At 35.8% G+C, this 17,595-nt stretch overlaps 1 protein-coding gene across 3 annotated transcripts; it reads left to right on the top strand.

Annotated features, from left to right (window-relative positions):
• The first annotated feature begins 461 nt into the window (after window positions 1-461).
• Window positions 462-14,921, top strand: LOC129942732 (facilitated trehalose transporter Tret1-like). Of its 3 annotated transcripts, none has more exons than XM_056051779.1 (6): window positions 462-950; window positions 1,108-1,201; window positions 1,267-1,425; window positions 13,070-13,212; window positions 13,284-13,392; window positions 13,465-14,921. In XM_056051779.1, the coding sequence occupies exons 2-6, from the start codon at window positions 1,111-1,113 to the stop codon at window positions 14,406-14,408; spliced, it is 1,446 nt and encodes a 481-aa protein (XP_055907754.1). In that variant the 5' UTR covers window positions 462-950; window positions 1,108-1,110; the 3' UTR covers window positions 14,409-14,921. The 3 variants fall into 3 exon arrangements, with proteins under 3 accessions (XP_055907754.1, XP_055907753.1, XP_055907752.1); XM_056051778.1 differs by having other exon boundaries at window positions 462-1,015; XM_056051777.1 differs by having other exon boundaries at window positions 493-561.
• Window positions 14,922-17,595: the final 2,674 nt, after the last annotated feature.

Below are 17,595 nucleotides of genomic sequence, written 5' to 3'. Positions count from 1 at the left end.
TTACAGTATGGCTCGGATCCCAGCTAATCTCTTTTACTGAAAATGAGGACGTAGTAACAATTTTCAAATACAAGTATCAAAATATTGTACTAAATGTATACAAGTCTCGGTACTTAAGAATTTAAAGTTTTGTGAAAATTCGTGGTTATAATAAGGATACCAATGAATATTGGATCACCAAACTCAACAAAGTATATTTTATAAGTGGGAAATACATTTTTATCAAATTATTAATATAATAGCATAACAAACTTTTATTATATTTAATTGTTATACTGAAAGCCTTGATTAACTTTGCTCAGTGTCATAAAAGTTGTAATTATTATAATTATTGTGTAATTTTTCTAATTTTTCAATATATTATGGTTCTGATTAAAAATCGAAATGTGAAATATGCACGCACCAAAAGCAGAATTCAAACTTCATGTCAACTAAACAAACGATATTATTTATTTCCTTGAACGTATAGTTTTCTCTTCAGTGTCTCGAAAGAGAGTTTTGGAATTTATGATAGTGTCGAAAACTCATCATAAGTTAAATATTTACTATTTTAATATTCAAGTGCTATACATTTTAAGTATCAAATATTTTTCTCAGCTACTATTATTTATTTACTTAACGAAATAATTGCTTAACATAGAACATTTGTTGCTGGACAATGGACATGGACATTGCAGCCACTTCACATCAATTATTAATTTGAGTATCAATCGGTGTCTAATTAAAAAAAGACATCAGATTAAACAATATCATTTAAAACAAACGGTAGTCAATTCAGTGATGATAATGATGGTGGTGATGAGTTTATTATCAGTTAAAAATGATAATAATAATATCATAAATATATTTGTATATGTTTTCTTCTGATTTTTACTTTGTGTGCCTTCACACTTGAGAATTTTTGCTTATAAAAAGACAAATTGAAGATCCACCTCTTTCATTCCTGCAAGGTCAGCAGAAGATATAATTTTATTATTGAAAAAAATATTAAATTAAATTATAATCGATAATTTAAGTAAGTTATATTAAGTCATGAGACTTTTGTGTTTCTTTTGATAAAAAGCCGAAATAAAACTTAATGTTATCTTTCTATTGAAATCTCAACAGTTTATGGACAAAGGAGATAGTACTTTATTGAAAAAACCTAAACCAATTATGGATCCGGTCAAGAAATATCGAATTTACATGGCTGCACTTAGTGGTAAGAAGATTAGAATATTTAAGACAAACATAATGTAAACTTCTTTTATTTTTTCTTACCGGAAGCTAACATGGCGTATTTTTCGCTGGGTACAGTAGTTGGATGGAGCTCACCTACGATTCCAAGACTAAGAGATCACACTTGGGATAGTCCATTGGAGTTTCCAGTTAGTACAGCACAGGAAGGATGGATAAGTTCTTTAGTTTGTTTTGGATCTTTAATGGGTAAGTTTTTAAATAGAAACATAATTTTAGGGACTATTTATCCAAATATTAGCAAACTAAGTGTGAAGCCCTAATTTAATACATAAATAATTAAAAGTGTACCAAAGTTTTATAAGGGATAAGGGAATAAAACATTAAACCTTTTTTGAATTATGATCATTAGACGTTTTTATTTAAATTCATACCATAGCTTACAAAATTAACCTTAAACTATTTGAATGCGACTATTTTTTTAAACAAAACAAAGACTGAGTGGTACCAGTGGCCTGATGGTTAGAGCGTCGGACTGTCATGCCAGAGGTCTTTTTTCACGGGGGCTGCCTCTTGCGAGGAATTTACAACTTCTCCAAGAGAAATTCTCGTCTTGAAAAGTGATTTCTCAAATAAGCCTTTCGGATTCGGCTTAAGACTGTAGAGTTTTAATTTGTCTGTTTTTTTTTTAAGTATTAGACAGAATCCCAAGTTTTATTAATGAGGAATTAAACTGGACAAGATTAAAGCGTGAAAATTTCAAAACAAAATTATTTAATTTCCAAATTCATAATTTTTAATAAAGTGAGTTTTTTTAATTCAATATATTGGAATTGAGTTTAACAAATCAGAATTTAGTTTAACAGATTGAAATTTAGTTTAATTAAAAAAAAACAAAGCTAAAGAAAGCTTATAAATTAAATCTACAATACTTTTATTTCAATTTTTTTTTTGATTAAGTGTACATTTTACGGAGCTAATAATTTTCTTATTCCCGAAACAACACTTAAATTGTATCAGCACTGCTTCTCCGTAGTGCACAATTTTCCAAGACTTTGTGATTTCTTGATGTTGCAGCTTGTTGTGGTTAATTGGCTCTAAGTGCTTGAATCGTTTCTTCAAAAAAGTGCAAAAGGTTCTTATCGGAATTTCAAGGTGGGTAAAGATGATACGAAACTGTCACTCTTTTCAGATACATTAGTTTCTCAAAAACTTTGTGACTGCGGGTTATTTCCACCCCAATGCGAAATGATTTTTTGGCCACAATCGTTGTCAAATTCAAGCTGCTTTAATGCCCGAAACGAACTTAAAGCGAAAACGAATTATTCGTGCTTCTTAAATTTCTGAGTCAATTGGACCTCATTAAGCGAATAATCCGAGATATTGGCAGAATTACAGGCAGACTTGTGCCTTAAATGTTGAGTTGGGATTCAAGTTTGATGTTGAGAGGATGATTAAGAAGTGAGTCAACAACTTTTTTGCTATAACAGCCACATGGGGTGATTTTTTTTTTTTTTAACCGCAGAGTTTTGGCTATAGCTTTGAAAAAAGAGTTTTTAATATTTCAGCTTTTCAATTATTTAGGACTCTTAAATACTGAATTTTTGATAAAATTAAGAATTAAGAAAAATTGTCAGTTTCACATTAACCTATCACTTAAAAAAAGCACTAGATGCGCACTCTGCATATGAACAGCTGTTATTCTGACAGCTATTTTTTGATTTAAAATAATGTATTATTTAATAGAGTCTTCAATTTTATGACCATGTTTTGAATAATTTTATAATATAGCATTGTCATAAGATCATTATCCAAAATATGGCCTATATAAAATTATATCAAATTACCTTACGTCACGGCAGTGTTTTGAAGATTAATTTTAAAACAAACTTCTGATTGTTGATGGGCATTACTTATATAATCAATTATGGTTTGTAATTACACCGTTCTGTTTGGATAAGATTTCTTAAAAAAATTGCTATTAAGTGAGAAAAACAGTGTTTTTTCTTACACACACTAAACTTTTTATATTTGTATAAGCCTAAATTCTTAGTATCCATTTTAAATGTATTCAATAATTTCTGCAATTTGCAAGACTTTAAAATTTTTGAACTACGTCATATTCGAACTTTAATTCGATTTTTATCTTGTAAACCATAAAAAGTTTTTAAAAATTGTCAGTGTTTTTAACAGATGTTTATACAATAATCAACCAACATTTCATTAGCATGTTCGCTACTCTGAAAAAAAGGGAGTTTCTTTTTATATCATCGGAATCAGATTTGAAAAATCTAAAAAAATGACAACAAAAATATGTTAAAACTCTGTAAATTAATATATCGTATTTGTACTAGAACAATAAAATGTTCTTTGTTATCATTTAAATTCTACTTAATTAAATACAATTTTTTTTTACGTAACACTGCAGAGTTTTTAACAGTTTTCTTTACAAACAAATGTCAAAATTTCAATTTCAAATTTGAATAAGTTTATTCGTTTAGCGCGTTTGTGGTTGCTAGTTTTAAGTACTTAATGAACTTATTGGTTCAAATTGCACTTGAGGTGTTCATTTTGCAAATAAGCATGACAACGGATTAAATAATTAAAATATTGAATATGAAATAATATTTTTGTGTGTTCGTATAATTATGTTTGAATATAATTACATTGTTAAGTCATTGTACTTAAAGTTCAAACATTTTGTTGCATCAGATAATTTTTAATAAATTATGAAATTTTTACTTGTTACTTCCTTGAAAAGAATTCAAAACAAGTATCAATTCCTATGCAAATTAGTTCACATTTTTTGCTTATATTATTTTATAAAATATGATGTTCTTTATGAAAATAAACAACAACAAATATTCAGTATTATAAATAGTTATTAAAAAACTGAATAATTTTTAGAACAGGTGCCACTATCGTGGCTTGTACATATTTATTCTTCAGTAATCGGATCCTACTTCTAAAAAGTGCTAAATGTTAAATAAAATATATGTTCAGGTAATAGTTCATCTTCATACATTTTAGGTATCGGAATAACATTTAATCCCTTTTATATACAAAATTGAAAAATAATTATACTAATACAATACTACATTTTTCCGCTCTTGTACTTGTACTTAGAAGTTGAGAAAACTGAATTTCTGATATATTTTTATTAAGTTTTCTTCAAATCTTGTTTAACAATTATTCGCTTTGTAAAATGTTTATAAATATGAGGGAATACCAAATTGAAAATATTTTTTTTATTAATTTGGTAAATATAAAATTTTTCAATTTTAGTTTCAAAATATTTTATGGACGCAGTTATTTAATTTACGTTTAATGTTTCAATTTCATAAAAAATTAACAAAACCGTAAGCTTGATATAAGGTTTACCAACTTCTTAAAACCAAGCTTTCTGTATATAAATAAGGCAAGGCTGCTTAGTATTTGAGACATAAATGATCTAGGACGCACAACTGTATAATGCTATGCCCTATTGATTTAAATTAGATTTTATTTCTTTACATTATAATATAACATAAGTATGTACATATATTACAATAAGAAAGCATGGCTATTTGCCGTCTGCCTGATTGACAACTTTCTTTTAATTTATATAATTATATTATTCTTTATTTTAAAAAAAATTCTTTTATAATTCTGTTTGTATAAGATAATGCTATTTTACATATTTGTAAAGTATAGGAACATCAATTTCATTAAGATGATGAACCATAACCACTTCTGATAGATAATCCACCCAAAGATATTTCTTCTTGTTTCTCGAAGAACAGGATATCTACCCATAAAATTAAAAATGTTTTCTCTTTCGTCCATATTACACAATTCGTACGGCAAAGGCAACTCATCCCGATGAATAATTGTATTTTTGGCATTTTGTAGTTTTTCAGTCTTTCCATATTGTTATATGTATATTGTTATTATATATATTCGTTAACGACTTAGATTCTCTCATTGTTAAGTGTCCACCGCTCTTGACCACCTACTCTTTCTCCACCTTTCCGAAAAACCATAATCTTCGACTTCTCTAGACTGACAACTAATTTCCACGTTCTGCAATACTCAATAAGTTTATTAATCATTAGTAGCAGCGATTGTGGTGAGTACGCCAACAACACTATGTTATCCGCAAAAGGAAGGGTCTTGTTGATAGTTCCAGCATATTACACTCCTCCCGGCAAACAATCGGTGATATCGATCCATAAAAAGTGGAAATAAGCTTGGATTTAACAATACAACCTTGCCTAACACCTGTCATTGTATTAAACCAATCGGAAACGTTTTCTCCATCCCATACAGCTGCTTTAGTGTCCATATAGATGTTTTGCAATACGCGTCCAAACTTATATGACATGCCCATTCTATACAACTTATAAATACATCAAAGCATTTCGGTCTATTGTGTCGAAAACTGCCTTAGAATCAACGAAAACACATATAGTTTCTTGCTTCGGTCCAAAAAGAAATCAGCGATACTACGTAGAGCAAAAATGTTGTCTACGGTGGAATATCCTTGTCTAAGTCCAGCTTGAAATTCCGTCAATAGCTTGTATGAGTCAATCCACGTTCTAAGTCGACTGTGCAAAACCGCAGTAAATATTTTGCATGATGCATTCAAGAAAGAAATTCCTCTATAGTATGCAGGGCCCATTATACTTACTTACTTACTTAAGGTGGCGCTACAGTCCGGGGCGGACCTGGGCCTCAACCAACAAGCGTCTCCAGCCAGCTCGGTCCCTAGCTAGCTGTCTCCAGTTTCGCACGCCAAGTTGGTTGAGGTCCTCTCCCACCTGGGTGCGCCACCTGAGTCGCGGTCTTCCTCTACTGCGCCGTCCCTCGGGATTGGATTCGAAGACCTTCCGGGCAGGAGCGTTGATGTCCATCCGCTCTACATGACCTAGCCATCTAAGCCGTTGGACTTTAATTCTGCTAACTAGGTCAGTGTTGCTGTACAGCCCGTACAGTTTGCCGTTATATCTTCTCCTCCATTCTCCATCTATGCGTACGGGACCAAAAATCGCCCGAAGAATTTTTCTCTCGAAGCATCCTAAGACGCTCTCATCTTTCTTTGACAGGGTCCAGGCCTCAGCGCCATAAATGAGAACCGGGATGATGAGTGTCTTATAGATGGTGATTTTACATGCTCGAGAGTGGACTTTACTTCTCAATTGCCTTCTAAGTCCAAAGAAGCAGCGATTTGCAAGAGTTATTCTTCGTTTGATTTCAGCGCTGGTGTCGTTGTCTGCATTAATAGCGGTGCCTAGGTAGACAAAGTCCTTAACTACCTCAAAGTTATAGCTGTCCATGGTGACGTTTTGTCCAAGACGTCGTCGTTCAGTGTCCTTTTTTGATGACAGCAAACTTGGACTTGCCCTCATTGACCACTAAACCCATCTTCTTCGCTTCCGTCGCAATGCTCAAAAACGCTCCACTGACATCACGCTTTGATCTTCCAATTATGTCAATATCATCTGCGTATCCAAGTAATTGGATGGACCTTTGGAAGATTGTGCCTCTAGTGTTGACGGTTGAGTTTTGCACAATTCTTTCCAGAACGATGTTGAAGAAGTCGCATGACAGTGCATCGCCTTGTCTAAAACCTTTTTTGACATCAAATGCATCGGTAAGATCTTTTCCGACCTTGATAGAGCAGCGTGCATTCTCCATCGTCATTCTGCACAAACGGATAAGTTTGACAGGGATGCCAAAACTAGACATTGCTCGGTAGAGCTCTTCCCTATAGATGCTGTCATACGCGGCTTTAAAATCGATAAAGAGATGGTGGGTATCGATTTGAAGCTCAAATCGAAAGAGAAGTGATCTTTCCATATTCTCAGCATCGACTGTGGTTCTACTACGATGTTCCCTTGATCGTCTTTACAGGCTTCGGTTCGTGGCTGGTACCCTTGGGAGGTTTTTTTTACCTTGTGGTAAAATTTACGAACCTCATTCCTGTTGTGACATCCCTCTATCTCCTCGATCGCGCGCTTCTCATGCTCTCTTTTTTTCCGTCTAAGAAGCCGGTGTTCCTCTATCATCTTCTGCTCGTAGAGCTCGCGAGCAGCTCTCGTCCTTTTGTGCAGCGCCGTTTTGTATGCCTCTTGTTTCGCTGCGTGCGCTTGCCGGCATTCGTCGTCAAACCAGGGATTTCGATGTGGTGGCCGTCTGAAAACTAGAACTTCAGAGGCGGCATCTCTGATGGCTGCAAGGCAATGTTGCCACTGGTTTTCAATGCTTAATGCAGGAAGCATAGGACTCCTTAGGAGGTTATTAGAGACTCGATCGGAAAAGGACATGGCAGTCTCTTGCGATTGTAGCCGTCTAACGTCGAATCTTCTCACAGTACTTCCTTGTTTTGGCTTGGATCGTGATATCCGTAGCCGTACCTTGGCTACAACGAGGTAGTGGTCCGAGTCAATGTTGGCCTCTCGGAATGTTCGGATATCCTGGATACTGGAGCAGTGTCGTGCGTCGATCGCAATGTGGTCAATCTGGTTGACGGTTGATTGATCAGGAGATTTCCATGTCCCCTTGTGGATATTAAGATGCGTGAACTGCGTACTAGCTACCAGAACGTCTCGCCCCGCAGCGAAATCGACCAGCCTGAATCCGTTGTCGGAGGTAGTGTCGTGCAGGCTGTATCTCCCGATTATGCCACCAAAGATGTCTTCTCTTCCTAGCTTGGCATTAAAATCTCCTAAGACAATTTTAATGTCATAGCCAGGGCACTGCTCATATGTCTTGTCCAAGAGCTCGAAGAACATATCTTTGGTGTCTTCATCTTTCTTCTCTGTTGGGGCATGCGCGCATATTAGGCTTATGTTGGCGAATTTAGCCTTGATGCGGATTGTCGTGATCCGCTCGCTCACACTGTTGAAACTCAAGACTTTTTGCCTGAGCCTAGTTCCAACAACAAATCCACACCCAAATAGACGCTGTCTTTGTTCTCGGTAGCAGTCGCCGTAGTAGATATCGCAGTCTTTTAGTTTGCGTTTACCCGGTCCATCCCATCGCACTTCTTGGATGGCTGTAATATCTGCCTTGCAGCAGTTTAGGGCTTCCGCTAATTGTTCGGCTGCACGTGGTCTGTTAAGGGACCTAACATTCCACGTACATATCCGAAGTTCGTTGTCCTTATTTCGTTTGCAGGGCCCATTATACTACCTTTTTTGTGGATGGGAAAAATTAGAGCTTCCTTTAATTCCTGTGGTATCATTCCATGATCCATGATGTTGTTAAATATGTCCGTTATCTTGTTGATCAGCTAGTCCGACCCATACTTGTAGAATTCCGAAGGTATTCTATCGGAACCAGCAGCTTTACCATCCTTGAGCCTTTTAATGGATGCATTTACCTCATCCCTCTGGATTGTTCCGTCTTAAAGTTCCTCGTTAAAAGCTGGTTGTGCAAATTGAATCGTATCACTGCTCGTAGACAAGTGATTGAGCAGTCCGAAATAATGCATTTTTAGAGTCTCACAATTGAAATTTCTATTGATAACATAAACCTTGCCATTTATTTTTTGCGTTTTCTTCCAGAACTCACTCGTGTTCTTACAACTTACTAGCCTTTTAGCTTCATTTTCATAGTGAGATAATTTTTTCTGATTACACAATGTTTTAAATTTCCGGTTCAGCAGTACGTAATTCCTTTTTTCAAACTCATCGTTGGCTCTCCTGTACCGCTTGTTGTGGCTGCGAGAAAAAATGAAAGAAGAAATATTAGTATATTTTTTATACTATGTTATTTGAGATAGTGCGGGCCAATGGTAACAAAGAATCGATACATAATAATGATGAGGTGATGGGGTAGGTAGAAAGGTACAGTAGATCGACAATTTTTACCATCGTCATCGGTGCGCTCGGAACTAGGCCAAAGCTAGCAAATCACTAGTCAAGTGAAAGGTAGTGAGGGCGGTCGTTGTGCTCCATTGAATTTAGCAACAAATAGTTTGTGTCGGTAGAACAATTAAAGAATCGAAATTGTGCTTATGGTTAGAAAAGCTGAAGAATAGCTTGATTCAAGATTTTTGATCAAATTAGGGTGAATTTTTGGTTGGACGTAATCCAAGCTAGAACCGAAAGACGAAGGACGGTCGGCCGTATAAATTGGTGTCTAGCTGTTTGAGGGCCAAAAAGAAGCCCCGAAGTTTAATCTGACCCGTAAAGCACCCGGGTCCACAAGTAACCCTATCCTATTAAGACATCATATTGTTAGTGTAGTGACTAAGTGGGCAGCTCAAAATAAGCCTCCGCCGAATTTATTATAGCATGCAGACAAAAGAAAAAGGAATTTATTATTGCTCAAGCAAACGAAAGTGCCGTACAATAGTCCGGTAGTGAAGCCCCGGCCTTGTACAGATCACCGGCATGCAAGAGGCGCCTGAGCACGCATGGAAGAACGACGTTTTTGCTTGGTCATCTTCATTACCTTGGCTACTTATTTATATAATTATTATTGATTCATTTATTTATTCAAAATTTTACTTATTTATTATCTTTTTTTTATTATATTCTTCAATTATTAACTTAATATTCAATCCTTATTCCTTTTTTTGTTGTTATAATCTTTTTGTTTGATCGTAATTCTCACTGTGGTTTTTTTTTAAACTCAGTTGAGATTTTTTTTTGTTTCAATTTAAATCTTATTTCGACTTGCCATAGGGAGTGTTTGCTAACGTGGCGTAGGTTTCAACAGTCTAGGCGAAGAATGCCAAAGCAGCGCGACGGTAACGACGTCGACGACAGCGCGCGCTTAACGCAACATTTTGCTCCTCCCCTCTGATACACCCGCATAAGAGCTCTATGTAGGTAGGAACGGTGGATCGTAAGTAAAGCCCTGGATTGGGCAATAGTAAGACCCCCACTTTATCGAACCGAATCTTAGGTAGAGTTTGAGATATATATATTTCTAGTTAAATTTGTTTTTTTTTTTTGTTAGTACCATTTTGTTAGAGCCAACTATTCTGTTTATTTGGATGTTTTTTTTTTGAAGAAATAAATTGAATCTAAATTACAAGTTAATCCTAGAATGTCTATTCAGCTTCGATTCTTTTCCTTTTTCGTTCATGTCTGAGATCTTTGTCATTATGAAGTGGTGAGTCAATTGGAAGTAGGTGCGGTGAGGTAAGCGGGTTTTCGAAGGGGTAGTATGTGAGACCACCACTGACTTGTCTCTAGATTTGAGGAATCCGAGATTCCGGCCGAATAGATTCCAGGCTGTGAGGAAACAGGCCAAACCGTGACGTCATCAACGGTGTGCGAGAAAAGCGAACAAGTAGTGGTGGTGGCATGATCTATGTTTTTGGAAAAAGGTGAGGTCCAGCTACGGTGGCAAGACCCCCCCCCCTCCGACGAGTATAGCTGAGCAACGCAAGTATGCCGCAGCTACGGTAGCGGACATTCCTTCCCTTCCTCGATTCCGCCCAAGTCCTTCTCCAGAAGATTCCTTCCTCGCCCGTCCCTCTCCTACCCATACCCTCCCTCTAGCCTCCTTTCACGCTTAAGCTCCGCGTAGGATTGCTTCCTTGCTATACCATGCACTCTGAGTCAAACCAGTACTCTTTAAACTCACCACTTCGAATGTGCTTCTAAAGTACCGGAGCCTTTTACAATCTCCGACGGATGTAAGATCACTGTTTTATTGCAGTGGAAACACTGTGATTTAGATCAACAAGATTATTTTGACCTGGAACGCACCCATTACGTCACAAATCAAATTATTTTGGTTGTCATAATAAAAGTGTTTACTTTCTACGACTATACGGTTTTTATAAATCTATTTTTGCTCAGAATTCCAGTTTTTAAAGTAAATAGCCGGTAGATCTAGATGCAGATAAATTCCTGTGTTTTGAAGTGCAGTTGAAGCTTTTAGAAGCCGGCCAACATCCTCATTTTTGTGCAACTTAACGATGACATTTGTTGTGTTGTTATTGCTGGACCTCAAAAGCCTCGTTGTTGTTTTCGTTGGTTTGCAATAGATTTAGGCAACATTCTTTTGCTTTTAAACCGGCATCTTCCCCCCTTGTATAGAAAGGTGGACAAAGATATTTTTTTCATTATTCTTTGACTGCAACATTTCGACTTGGCGCTCCAACGCACTCCAACGAGAACCAAAATGTTTTACCTGAACCTGCAATAAGTCATCATTGTTTTTTTGGAGATGTTGAAACTCGATACCCTATTGCGATACACTTCTTTTTTCTATTTTCAATGTTCGTTTTCTCTAATATAAGAGTTTCCAGAAACGTTTTTAGAGTTTAAGGTACACAATCGTCATCAACGTGTTTTAAAAAATCATTGCATGTTTTCCTTAAATGCCTATAGAGTTATTTTACAAACTAAAAAAATTCAAACAAATTATATCATATCATATTTCTTTAGAAAATTGAATAAGTTCTAATTTTGTAGAATATTATTTTTTAATACGACAAATAGTTTTTAAGATAAACCCGAAAAACCGAAAAAACCGTATGTTTCTTTTCACTGGACTATAAGAGCTTATGTGAAAAATAAACTTATTGAAATTGGTTGATTAGTTTTTAAAAAATAACAATTCTATAAATAAATTGTATGCATTTAACGAAGCCAAATTAAGAATTATTTTTTAGACAAAATATGTTTTTGTTTGTTTGTTTTTGAGAAAATACGAATTTTCGATTTTTGGCCAAAATATTTGTATGGGGACTAATGTTAATTTTAGTCTTAAAAAAAAATTGAATAGAAAAAAACGCCTAATATGAATCGGCCCAAAATCTTAATTTCCAAATTTGAAGTTAATCGACCCAATGCTTGTGGCTGTAGGAGCCAGGACAAACAGACAGATAGTGGAATCGGGGGACCCACTTGTTTCGACTTCTCTAAGATCGTAATGTCATGTTTGATTAAAATGACGAATTTCAAATTCTTTACGAATGCAAAACTTGCCATATACATATGTAGTTCCTATATGTCGCAAGTAATTAATTAAAGTTTCAAGAAAAGTTTGTCCTTAATAAATACTACCTTTAAAGTAGTATTTCCAACGTTCAAAATTTGATATATTTGAATATATTAATATTCAACAAAATTTTATATCAAATATTAAAAATTCAAATTTATATAATTGGTAAAACTTGTGCACCCCTGGAGACACTTTTTTTTTAAAGTTTAAAATTATTCATATGACTCAAACTTTATGCAATAACTCTCAGTTTTTCTTGCCTTTTATAAAGTTAGCAGAACCGTATTTGATTGTTGGTAAAAAATAAATCTTTAGAATGGAATTACTGGCAGTTTTAAGTTTTCACTTTTCAGTCTGTGAAAACTAAAACATGGGCACTCTAGTGGTTTTCCCAATATTCAATTCTTCCACTTTGAACTGGATAGTATCTACAGCTACATACCTATCACATTAAACCTTTCTAAATACTATCCTCAATTATTAAATTTGGTCAAAACCTCCCTACTAATTTGTATTAACTTAATGCACCTAAATAAATAAATCTTTGTACATACTTCAATCTTTCTTAACATCTCAAACTTTAGTTTTCAACGTAGTTTCTCTTATAAAAAATATATCCATAGAGAAATTCTTACGCAAATTTGAAAATCTGTTACACCTTCATTCAAGTTGACGAAGCACTTAAAACTTATTTGAATTATGAGGTCTTTGACGCTGAGGTATACTTTTATTACAATAAAAAGTTAAGTTATTACACAAGAATAAAAATTGCTACCCAATAGATAAAATCCGCATTGTCTACAGAAAATTTTCTTTCTTCTTCCACCAAATTTGTCAAAATTGATTCGTTATTTGAGCCGGAAAAGGGAAATTTACTATAGAAATATCATCTATTTTATGCCTCACACTTTATTTACATTTACATATTTTATCTATCCATTAGCATCTCCAGTAGCTGGGCCATTGGCTGGAAGAATTGGTCGAAAGCTTACTCTTCTTTCGAGTTCTATATTTTTCACAGCTTCGTACATCCTTCTGATGGTTGGAGGAACAATTCCAGCAGTGTATGTTGCACGATTATTTCAGGTAAGATTAAGATTTTGAATCTTCGATCTTGAATATAAGGAAATTATAAAAACTTTTTCAATCACCAATAGGGCCTAGCATCAGGAATTTCAGCGACCGTTATGCCAATGTATATTGGAGAAATAGCAACCGATGATTGCCGTGGAGCTGTAGGATCCCTGATGACTTTGCTTATGGCAGGTACTTACAATTTCACTTGAATATGTCACTTCAGTTAGTAAAATACTTATCCTTTTGTTTTTTCGGCCATAGCCGGTATTCTCTACGTCTACATCATTGGACCCTTCGTTAGCTACATAACACTTCAGTGGTGCTGCATAGTCATGCCAATCACCTTTTTCGCAACCTTCATTTTTATGCCTGAAAGCCCATACTATTACGCAATAAAGGGACAAACGAAGAAAGCACGTAACGCCCTTCAGTTCCTCCGAGGGCAAAGTGCCAAGGCTGTGGAAGAGGAATTGCACGAAATTCAAGTATCTGTGGACAAAGACATGTCAAACACCGGAACTCTGCTGGACATTTTCCAAAGTCGAGGCTACCGGAAGGCTCTACTCATTTGTGGTGGTTTGCTGATGTTCCAGCAGTTCAGTGGAACAACAGCTGTCTTATTTAACAGTCAATCGATTTTCAGCGCTGCCAATTCAGCACTTGATCCTGCTTTGGCCACAATAATCATGGGTTTTGTTCAACTTGCAGGCAATCTCCTCACTCCATTTGTGGTCGAACGAACTGGACGAAAGATGATACTTCTCACCTCAGCAACCGGAATGTGTGTGGCCCTTCTGGGACTGGGAACATTCTTTTATGTTCAGACTTTTGGTGATCCTTCGAGCATCCTTTGGATTCCAATTCCAGCTTTATTGTCTTTCAATGCGTTTTATGCATTTGGATTTGGTCCGATTCCATGGGCTATAGTTGGTGAAATGTTCCCATCCAATATCAAGCCGGTTGCCACATCTTTCGTTTCGGTGATAACATCACTTGTGTCTTTCATAGTAACACGATGGTATCCAGAATTAAATGCCCTAGGATCTTATTATGCTTTCTGGTTCTTCGGATTTTGTTGTATTTTAGCATTTTTATTTACTGTCTTGGTGGTAATAGAAACAAAGGGGTTAAGTTTGGAGACAATTCAAGCCAAATTGCATTCGAGAAGACGACCGGTTGAAAATTCAAGCGGGTCAAATAGTTAAGTTTAAAGTATTGTACAATTATTTATAATAATTTAGATTTTAAATAGAATTCCTGAATGTTTTTAAATGTTAATCCTGTAGTAAGAAATGTTTATATATTTATTTAAATTTAATTTGTTTCTAAATTTAGATAATTTCAATTTCCAAAGACTTAATTTGTATTTAATAATAAGTTGCGCTTCAAATTTTCAAAATAATGTAACAGTTGTTTATTTTGATAGTAATAAATATTTAAAAAAAAAAAACACTAGCTGACCCGACCACGCGTTGCTGTGGCTAACGTTATTTGTCATATTACGTGGTTGTAAACTATTTAAGGGGAACGGTAGGAAAACACCAGACATGGGCACCACCACTCTTTTTTATATACTACCTACTACCTTTACCTCTTATTATAATGAAACTATAAGATATTTATGAACGAAGACAGAAACGTTAAAGTTTGTATATACGTTTACTGGTTTGAAACTTGAAGGGGACTTTGAACAAAATATATCAATGTAATTAACTAAATGTATTATTATTTTTATTCAAGATAGTAAGAAATGAGTATATTACAAAGTTTTTAGTAAATTACAATTAAGAAATTAAATGTATAATACATATAAATGTCTCCAACTTTTCTCTCGAAACGACCCAAATCACTATAGATTGAGCTGTTTTGACAAGACATCGATTTTGTACGTTCTTCCTTGACGAAAGCATGTACTTTGCTTTGCCCTCACTATCCGCTTAACAAGTTTTGCCGCTTCTGAGTTATGTCAATGTCATCAGCATAATACATGACAGTAATGTTAAAGAAAGTGCCTTTAGCGTTGACGTTGGATCTCTGCACTATTCTTTCAAACACAATGTTATAGAAATCGCATGCAAGTGAAACACCTTGTCTAAAGTCTTTTTTAACATAAAATGGTTCTGTTACCAAGCTTAAGGAATCCAATTCTCCATGGTCATCCCGCAAAAACGGAGGAGTTTGGCAGTGATGCCAAAACTATACATGGCTCTCTACAGCTCGTTCCTTTAACTGTTGTCATATGCGGACTTGAAATCGATGAAGACATGGTGGGTGTCGATTTGATGTTCTTGGGTTTTTTCCAGGACCTGCCTTATGAGAATATTTGATCGATTATGGACTTTATTGGTCTACAACCGCATTGATAAGAACATATCAGGTAGTTGTTAAGTAGACTGATTAATCTATAGTTGATGCAGTTTAGAAGGCCTCCTTTTATCAAAAGCGGGAAAACAATACTATGCTTCCATTCATAGGACAATATTACCCATATTATGAAGACATAGAGTGGGCACTAGAAAAGGGAGAGAGGGGTTGAAAAGGGGTGTTGGTGCACATTGGTTTTGAATTCCTGAATATTGCAATGACTGGGAAAGACAGAGTGTGGCAAGTCATTCCACATTCGCATAGTACGGCTAAAGAACGAAGCTCTGTACTTGACAGTACGACCGAAGTTCTGCTCGACGGTATATTGATGAGCATTCCTAGAAGCGAGAGTATTACAGTTGAACTGTTTAAGGGGAGGATTGCAGATGGCTATTTCAATAGATCACAAACCGTTAAAATAACGTTAAAAAAGGGTCAGACCAGAAACTTTACGGAGATTTTCAAGGGATCAATTTAAATGCTCTGATAATGGCAAGGGGGGTATATCTCGCTATGATACAAGGCAGCATTGGGTTTTCGTAGCATTCAATTCCACGCGATTTTTTATTGCCCATTGAACAATGCTGTTTAGGTAAGAATTTAATGAGCTTATCATATTTTATCGTTGCATTTGCACATCCGAAGAAGAGGGATGTGAATCTGAAAACGAATATGAAAATCTAAGAGTATGATCGTCGGCAAAACAATGTATTGGATTAGCAGTTGCATACAAGAGATCATTAATTAAAATGAGAAAGAGTATTGGAGATAGGACAAAGCCCTGGGGCTCACGAGCATTTATTTTGTGGTTTTTATACTTGAATCCATAAAAAACTACTTGTATTGAACGATCCGAAAGGTAATTACTAATCCAATGAAGCAGGGATTCATGAAAACCGAAAGCACGCATTTTCGATAAGAGAGCCTGATGCCAAATCCTATTAAATGCTTTTGAAATATTAAGTACAATAATCTTACTTTCTCCAGAACGTTGTACAAATTTTATCCACTGTTCGGTGAGATGAACCATGAAATCACCAGTGGACCTGTTGCTACGAAAGCCGTACTAACGGTCATTAAGAAGCTTTTGATCTTCAAGATATTTCCTGAGCTGATAATTAATCAGCGTTTCCATGACCTTATAAAGAAGGGATGTAAGTGCAATCCGGCGTTAATTAGAAGGTGAGGAGGGTTCCCCTTTTTTGGGAATAGGCTGGACAAATGCGGTTTTCCTTCCGCTCGGCACGAGACCTGAGGAGTAGGACAGATGAAAAAGCTTACGCAGTGGTTTTGCCAGCGATGAAGAACACCTCTTCAGAACAATAGCGGGGATACCATCCGGACCAGCAGATTTGTGTATGTTAAGATCTTTTAGGACTCTCGCTACAGTACGAGTGCGAAAAAAGATTTGCCCCATAGAATCATTAACTCGCTCAAGTACAGGCGGAGTCATAACACTCACTGGCAGAGTTGAATTGGTGGCGAACTGCCTAGCAAAGAGATTTGCTTTCTCTAAAGAGCTAACAAATGGAGTGTCATTCACAACGAGCGTAGGAACCGAGGAAGAGGAAGAATTCCTCATATTTTTTACAAATGACCAAAAATTTGTACTGCCGTTTGGGCATTGCAGAATTGTTTGCCGTAATTTTTATATATGTACAAATTTGGTCCTTCGAATATGGTCGTTGCAGGCCGTCCTGGCTTTTTTGAACTTATTTTGGTTTTCCTCAGTTGGATTGGCTTTAAAACAAAGGAAACTTACTTTCTTGACCCTGATAACCTCTTTACAGGACATGCTTTCTTTCGAACATATCTTACAAATAAGTTGGTTCAGCTTAGATATCGCAATTCACTCACTTCGTCTAAATCGGGAAGAGAGGCTCGTTGGCTTTCGTCGTCTATATTGAATGGATCAGCCTGCCTCACAGCGGAATTCGGTTCAACGTCGCCGTTATACAGTCTGCCGAAGTGGTTCTTCCTACTATGATTTGTATACATTCGTCTTTTCAGCCTTTTGTTCGAGGTTTA

The sequence above is a fragment of the Eupeodes corollae genome, chromosome 1, assembly GCF_945859685.1.
Source record: "Eupeodes corollae chromosome 1, idEupCoro1.1, whole genome shotgun sequence".
NCBI classification, from domain to species: domain Eukaryota; kingdom Metazoa; phylum Arthropoda; class Insecta; order Diptera; family Syrphidae; genus Eupeodes; species Eupeodes corollae.
Note: the sequence above shows the minus strand (reverse complement) of the source record. Positions and strands in the feature narration are given on the sequence as shown.